Genomic DNA, 8473 nt, shown 5'->3' on the forward strand with positions numbered 1-8473 from the left:
CTCTCTTAGGCCCAGTGCCACATCTACATTTCTTATGATGTGGTTTCCTTCAGGCTCTGAGCAAATGGGCTAATCCTTATGAGCATGGTCACTTTAAATAAGGGAAAAGAAGGTGCAGAGAGGGAGGCAGCTTATTAAATGAGTGTAAATGCTGTTGCATGCTTCCAGGTCACTACATTTCCCTCTTGCAATGTATAACTCACTTACAAGTATAGGCAAGCCACTTAAATGTTTTCACCATCTTGTTTTTGAGAAAAACAACCCAAAGTGTGTTAATAACTCCCACAGCTAGATGACTTCACTTAACAAAAGAACATTTTTAATTGGCTATTGCAATCTGTGGGACTGGTTACCTGAGATTTGGGGTCATGTGGTATGGTATTTAAATATTTGTTTTATGGGCTTTTGTGACTCAATCTTTTTTAAAAAACAGTGGTTTTGGAAGTTTCTTTTCTTCAACCTATAACTGCTCCCCTAAGATTTGTCTCAAAACTGGTATGTGGAATTTTTCATTACATCAAGTAAAAAATTAAACATTATCATTCAGAGAGTTATAGGGATTTGGGGTTAAAGTTATCATAGAATTAATGTGACTTTGATTCCTGACCATGAGAACTTGGTATTTGTATATGAGATTCTAAAGTCTGAAATATAACATTAAACTATGTCTAATGATTATCACTGCTAACATTTTGGTGGGCTGAAGCACCAAGGCAAAGGTAAGCGTATTGATATATCATTCTGAAAGAATAGATGTGATGACGGAGAAGAGAATGGGGTATAAAATCATCATTTTAATGACAAGGTAGACTTCCTCAGATATATGTTCTTAGGATCAAGTCCTTAATTAAGCAATAAATGGTTAAATGTGTTTTTTGAGTGTGTAAAACCTAGTTGATCAGTTTTTCCCTTTGATGCTAAATTTACTGCTACGTTTTAGCCTCTTCTGTAAAGATAGGCTTTGTAGCACTGTTGTAAGGATAAACGAGAACGGGCAAAGTGTTTACACACTGGTTTGTATCAGCTGACTAAGAAAAAGAAAATATGGGCTATTTTAGTTATGATTGGAAGAAGTTCTTTTCTCTCAGCATTTTATAAATATAGAATCCTGTAATTTTATCTTTTCACTTCTTGAAGACCTTTTCTTGGCTTCTATTTTTTTTTTTTTGTACTCACTTGAATAATACTTAGATAATTATTTGTTACATCTCAATGGAGGAACTAAATCAAGTCCTTCATATTCAAGAGCCTTTATCTACTTTGATTAATTATCTACATAGAGACAAGGAGCCAATTTCCTCACATAAATATGGTTATCTTCATTGTCAAGCTATCTTCTTTCTCTTTCATGTTTTTGACACTTTTCATAGCTCACATCTCTATAACTGTCACAAAAACCTTAAAATGACTCTGTTTGTGAATCTGAACTGAGCAACCTAGAATTTTACCCAAAGGAAAAGCTTGCGTGACTTGCCTTCTTACTTTGTAAACTTCACTTCTCTCTCTCTATTTGATTGGAATGCTTTGGCTAAAACTCCTGGCTCATAAAAATCAATTTCTGGGTCCAAAAAGTACCACTTATGAATTTCACATTTCTTTTTAAATGGAAGAGTTGTTCCATGTGTAGTTTATTTTTATCTTATGTAGAGCTCTGCAGTTGCTTGCTTTCCAAAGTCAGTGACCAAGGAGAGTTTATCCCTAGGGATTCTGATGTCAAAGAGAGGGCACTATTTGTAAACTTGAAGTAGATTCTATAATGAAACATCAAAGAATGCCCTCCTCTTTTTCACAGCAATAACCACTGGGAACATAATTCTAGCTTTGGTTTATTCTACTTTCTTTCTTTTACAGGTGAGCTCTAAAGACCTCTAAAAACTGGAATTAACTATAGGTGTATACAGAGAGAAAAGTAAAGAACACTACTTGGCTTCTTTTCAGTACTTCGTTTCTTTTTCATCAGATTTCCATTTCATCATTTCAATAAATTATAGGTTTATTATAGAAATATTAATTTATTCTAATACTTTATTTTAGTCTTATCTTTTTGTCTTTTAAAATATCATGGATTGTTGACCTGCTCAGAAGCAGATATTTTCCCACTCAGATTGGCTTCACCTGCATGGAGGTAAAGTTGTATGAGATGATTTTTAATTATAACAGCATGCTAACACAGCTAATATTTATTTTTGACTTTACAGTTTATGAGGCTATTTTAAATGTATGCTATAACAAATAAGGAATCAAAAAGCTCAGAGAATTGTGATGAATTGCATGAGGACATGATTCCTATCTGTTTTGGTCATCATCTCTAGGCCTTACAGAATGCTTGGCACATATTATAATAGGTGCTCAATTAGTTGAAATGAATGAACAAAAACATTATCACAGAGAGTAAGCAATGAAGTCATGAATTAAGCCCTGATCTTCTGATCTCAAAGTGTATGCTCTTTTTATGGCATCCTGTGTAAATTTTTACTCTCTGATCACATAACTGTGAATAGGAATATGATTACATCTTAAAATGGAAAAAAAAACTTTTATAATGACTTTAGATAAATTCTACCTGTACTTTTAGAAAAAAAGTCAATTCAGTAAAAATAATTGTAGGCAAAATGCAATAATTTAAAGCCAGAAAACTTTGGTTTAATGCACCAACACTTAGCAAGCACTTGTAGGCCTTATACATATAGATACAGCACTAACGATATTTTAAAAGGCATAAGAGTCTATGAAATAACACAAACAAGTAATTAGAAATTTTTATATTTTTATAGTCTCTCAATATGTGAAAGTCTTTCCTTGAATAAATAATATAGCTCAACTAGATGTCACTGAGGGTGACTACAGATACACAGAAAGTTCTTCTCAGTTTTTTGATATCTGGTCATGAGCTGCATTTCAAGGGTTCTTTCTGGAAATCATAGGACATTTCAATTTACACATTTATATAAAATATATAAATTACTTTTCAAATTCTGTACAGTATACATATGGAAATATTTATTTTGGAAAGCAATTCTATTCTTTCTAGAAAATAAAAAAAGACTAGGCTTACAATATGTTCTCATTATAAGGCTGAAATTATACCTTCCTAAAATGTAGACTTGTTTAAGCTTATGAGGCAGAATACAGTAAAGCCATGTCAATTCCATAATAAGGTTAAAAGCTAAATTTCCATGCATTTAATTTCTACTATAGAAGTCAAAATTATACTGATGTTTTTTAAGAGAATGCTTATTGCACATGATTGTTATTCCTTTTGTCTTATGCAGATCTCCTCAAAGCTTGCTTCTCTTTTCTTTAGTTGTTGCTGAAATATGGTCTGCTTTGTGAGGCTTCTTCTGACTACTTGGTTAGTTCATATTCCTTTGTGCTGCTTTATTTTCTCCACAGCACTTATAACTAACTGACATAACATAAATTTTATTTTAATTCCCTCTCCCAGCCCCAACACCCCCTTAGGATGTAACTACAGAAAGGTAGAACATATTTGCCTTTATTTTTTTTCCTCTATTCCTTGTCTCCAAGACATGGGTACTCTGCATGGTGCAGAGCAGGCAACCTTATATTGTTTGTTGAATGAATTAATTTTATCAATTATGCTATTCAGTTGACTTTGAAAAAATACTTTTGTGATTATGATATTAAGCTCATTAGGGAAAGAAGAGGTTATAAATTCATCAGCAAAGATAGTGATTCAAATTTAATTAGGAAATTTATCATGATAATTAAATCTGCATTCAGAATCATCTTTGAAGAGCAGGTAGCTAGTCAGATTAAAGAGTACTGAAGTCAACTGCTGCAAAAGGGAAATCACATGGAGAAAAATAAAGAGTGAAAAGAATGTCTGCTTCTGAGGTTCTAGGAAGATACTTTGACTGATAAATTGTATCACTCACTTTTGTGAAATTCATTTTTTTAATATAGTAAAGTGAAGGCAATTTGTCAATCACACTAGTTTAACTTATATTAATGTTTCTCTCATTATACTGCAGATTATATCAAATGCACGGCCATATTTCACCTATTTCTCTGATGTCATTATCACAGTAACTGGGCTGATTTCCACCACTTCACCTAAACTTCCTCTCCTTTCAAGAAGTATCTTACATAAAAGGCATCAAGCTCATTTTCTGAATTAATAATCTGAATGTGTAAGTATGGTATATGGAATTTTTAAAGTGCTTTTGAGATTTTGCACACTTCTTGTATATTATTCATGTATGTTATTCTTGAATGTTAGACATACACTTCTTGTATGTTATTCTTGTATGTTAGAATACAGGGTCAAATTGACTTTTCTCTTGCTTCCATATTGCCTTACCTATTAGCTGGCTAAACATACTATCTCTATCTTTCTATCTAGTCAATCCATAAATGCAAAAGAACAATTCTTATAATTATGTAAGTAATTCAAACGAAAAAGGAGTTCCTAATAATAATGTGAATAATTACTCTCTTATAGCCTCACTATATTATTTTGATAGTTATTGGAACTAGAGGATTGACTTGATTTGCAAAATGGTGAAGGGCTTCTCCTTATTCATTTTAATTATTTTTCTTTCCTATAGATAACTTCAGCAGCCCAGGTTCTGTTAATAGATGGAGCAATAAGTCAGTGGTTACTGAATTCATTTTGTTGGGCCTGTCTAGCTCTCAGGAACTGCAACTCTTCCTTTTCTTAATCTTCTCTGTGTTTTATGGAGCTGCGGTCTTGGGAAACATCCTTATCATCCTCATAGCGATCACAGACTCTCGACTGCACTCCCCAATGTACTTTCTTCTCAGTAATCTCTCCTTCATCGATGTGTGTCAGGCTACCTTTGCCACTCCCAAGATGATTGCAGACTTCCTCAGGGAACATAAGACCATCACCTTCCAGGGATGCATGTCACAAATCTTTTTCTTGCATGTTTTCGGGGGCAGTGAGATGGTGCTTCTTGTTGCCATGGCCTACGACAGATACCTTGCAATCTGCAAACCTCTGCATTACATGACTATCATGAGCCGAAAGGTGTGTGCTATTCTGGTGGGGGTTTCTTGGGCCATTGGCATTCTACACTCATCCAGCCATCTAGCATTGACAGTTGACCTTCCTTTCTGTGGACCCAACAAGGTGGACAATTTCTTTTGTGACCTTCCCCTCGTGATCAAGCTTGCCTGCTTAGACACCTATGTTTTAGAGATCCTTGTGCTCACAAACAGTGGCCTGCTCTCACTTATCTGTTTTCTCCTTTTGCTCATTTCTTACACTGTCATCCTCGCCACTGTCCTCCGCCAATCCCCTGGTGGGACATCCAAGGCCCTTTCCACTCTCTCTGCCCACATCACTGTTGTGGTTTTGTTCTTTGGCCCATTAATCTTTATCTATATTTGGCCCTTTGAAAGCTTCCCAATTGACAAATTTATCTCTGTGTTTTTTACTGTCTTCACGCCCTTCCTTAACCCTATGATTTACACGCTGAGGAATAAAGATGTAAAGGAAGCCATGAAGAAGCTGAGGAAGCAGCATGTGGGTTCCAAGGAAGTCTCTTAGACAACTGTGAAGAAGTAACACAAGTCCTTTCTTCTTGTTGTTTGCAATGTATGTATATAATTGTTCTGACTGTGTTTCAATCACAATTAGTCTTCCATGATTATAGGACCTGAATCTGGTGCTGTTGGTAAATGCAGTGCAGGATCTCATATTATGTTATACATCCTGATATTCTGTGGCTCTCTCATCCTCTCTGAAACAGCAAGTACACATATTAAAATTCAAATATTTTTTCCTATATATAGTTAAAAAAAATCTTGTGGCATTTTAAAGTCATTTCTATATTAAGGCAGATTAGTTAACACAAATAATTTATTGGGGTAACAAAGAAAGAAATTTAGCTTTAAAAACAGAATGTGGGAAGTTCCTATTGTGGCTCAGTGGTAAGGAGTCTGACTAGTATACATGAGGATGCAGGTTTGATTCCTGCTCACCCTGGCTAAGGATCTGGCATTGCAGTGCGCTATGGTGTATGTTGCAGATGGCTTGGATCCCATGTTGCTGTGGCTCAGATTTGACCCCTAGCCTGGGAACTTCCATATGCCACAGGTGTGGCTCTAAAAAAAGTAAAAAAAGAAAAACAAAATAGAATCTGCTTTGACATGATATGCTGAATGAAGACTTCTCTACTTGTATAAATTATAGTTCATAAGTATTTCAGTTAATAACTTGATTCGTATAAATAGCTACAAGTATTCCACACTCACAAATAAGGCATTAGTGTTTATAAAATTTTTTATTTATTATTTATGTTAAATCTTAAATACTCAAAATACTATAATATCAATGATAGGACTGAGTTTTGCTGCTCCGACTGAAACAAATACCATGTCAGCAATATAACCAAGCCCATAGTTCAAATTACAAGAATGCTCTTAATATTTTCTGGGAGAAATGCCATATCACTTTACACACTGTATCACTGATAATAAACTTGCCATTAGTTGAAAATGACTACAGGATATCTGAGTAGTTATTGACTTTGTTTAGCTAAGTTTGAGAGTTTATTTCAAGTAGCCACACAAAGCATATATATTAGTAATTAGAAAACATATCCCCTACTTATTTTCTTTAAAACTTTGAGGGAAACTTCAAAAGCATCCCACCAAATCAGGGAATGAATAGGAGAAGGAATGAGCATATGTGATTCAGTTCCTTAACAGTCACAGATCAGTCCCTGCCATCACTGTATCACTGTGTATTCATGCTAGGAGGAATTTATTCTGTTTGTGTTAGCTTTCAATTCAAACTTGTGGTTTTTGTACTGAAGATGTAATTGTGTTTTTGCTTTTTCTTAAAATAGATTGTATTTCCCTAAGACAACCTTTGTTCTATTTCTTACTATATTGGTCAGTGTACTTAGAGTTTAACATGCAAGAACATGCAGTGAATGCCATAAAGAGGATATATAATTCAGAGCATTGATTTCCAGGTAAGTTCTACTGTTGTTTTATACAAAAGTGGTATTTGGAGTCATGGAGTCAGGAGCTAGTGGAAAAGGAGAGTGTCCATATCTAAGTCTCAGATTTTTTATGAGACATTGTACTTTGTAGCAATCTGCTCTTGTTATCATATTTAATTGTCCACATGTAAGGTTACTTCATCAGATATCACTTTAGTAAACTGATATTGACTTAAAACTTCCTATATGACTGTGATTAAAATGAGCAATGACAAGTATTACAAAAGAGGCAAAAGCCAGAGTTCCATATTCCAGAAAAATTTTCAAACCAATTTAGCTATTAAAAAGTTCATTAACAATTATGCAATGAAGCCAAGTAAAGGATATTTGGATATTACAATGGATGTTATAAACATTGCGATGTTGATAATTAAGTGTGGTAATGTTCAGCTTTGTTCAATTCAAAGCATCCCAATGTATTTCAGCAATTTCAAACTTAATTTATGCAGATATTGTGCTCACATAGAGACAATTAAGAAAGATCTTTGGTCTCATATAAATGACTGCGTGTTAAGGAAACAGAGAAGCATAGAGGTTTTACATTAAAAAAAAGGACTTACTCTTTATTAGAGTTGCAGAATGGGACAAACAGGAGAGGGCTTTTAGCTGGCCAACCACCAGAAATTTCCATAACTGACATTAATATAATGAGTTGCCCCAGTTTATGTTTAGGCCCACAGACATACAGACCCATAAACCCAAACTTGTTAATAATTGCAAGAAAATTGGGGGAATTTGTCAAATGACATTGAAAATATAATTGTCATATCAAAGAGTCACAGCATTGTTCTTGAGATAGAAGCCAAATATCAGTAATGGTTTTGGTGAATTTACATTAAAATTTAAAGTTTGGGTTACATGATTGATACATATAAGATCATTACAGTCTGATAACCTGATAGGGAAACACTCACCTGAACAATGTTGGAAAGGCACTGTTATAATTTGTGTCAGTGATTTCCCCTCTTATTTATCTATATATTCATGTCTGCATACAATCTTTCTCAAGGTGTATTAATACTCTTACCAGATTAAAGTCAAAATTCATTGGCCCAGAAATCAGGATAACTGAGAATTGAGAAGTGAGATATGTTCTCCTATCCTTTATGTATGCTTATGAAACCCAACTCTTAATAGCAATCTTATCATTTCTAAAGGCTTATGAGTCCAATATCATAAGTAGCAATTTTAAGGAAAAGCTATACAAATTGTAAACAAAAAATAGAAAAATTAAATCTATTAGGTATAAAATGTAAATTAAAATACTAGAGAAGTATATTGTCCTCTAGTAAACTGATAAAGAATCAAACAGTTTTGTGTTTTCTATTTAGTATTTTTGATACTAAAATACTGAATAGAACTGAAACTTTAGAAATATGGAAGTTCTATTTGGTCAAAAATTACTGGAAATTTTTTAGAAAGCAATTTGTTGTATTTATCAAAATAAGTCTGCATTCATGACCCAATACCTATTC

General features: G+C 33.8%; 1 protein-coding gene across 1 annotated transcript; it reads left to right on the forward strand.

Moving 5' to 3' along the window:
- The first annotated feature begins 758 nt into the window (after positions 1-758).
- LOC100516538 (olfactory receptor 4K1-like) lies at positions 759-5536 on the forward strand. The gene is made up of 4 exons (XM_021082380.1): positions 759-805; positions 941-1013; positions 3996-4101; positions 4572-5536. Exons 1-4 carry the CDS (start codon positions 759-761, stop codon positions 5534-5536), a joined length of 1191 nt encoding a protein of 396 aa, XP_020938039.1.
- Positions 5537-8473: the final 2937 nt, after the last annotated feature.

Source organism: Sus scrofa, unplaced genomic scaffold (genome assembly GCF_000003025.6).
Source record: "Sus scrofa isolate TJ Tabasco breed Duroc unplaced genomic scaffold, Sscrofa11.1 Contig740, whole genome shotgun sequence".
NCBI lineage: Eukaryota > Metazoa > Chordata > Mammalia > Artiodactyla > Suidae > Sus > Sus scrofa.

Coding starts and splice junctions, on each gene's coding strand:
- LOC100516538 (XM_021082380.1), top strand. CDS start 759: ATGACGGAGAAGAGAATGGGGTATAAAATCATCATTTTAATGACAAG. Junction 806..940: donor ATCATCATTTTAATGACAAG/GTAGACTTCCTC, acceptor GCTACGTTTTAG/CCTCTTCTGTAAAGATAGGC. Junction 1,014..3,995: donor GGCAAAGTGTTTACACACTG/GTTTGTATCAGC, acceptor ATTATACTGCAG/ATTATATCAAATGCACGGCC.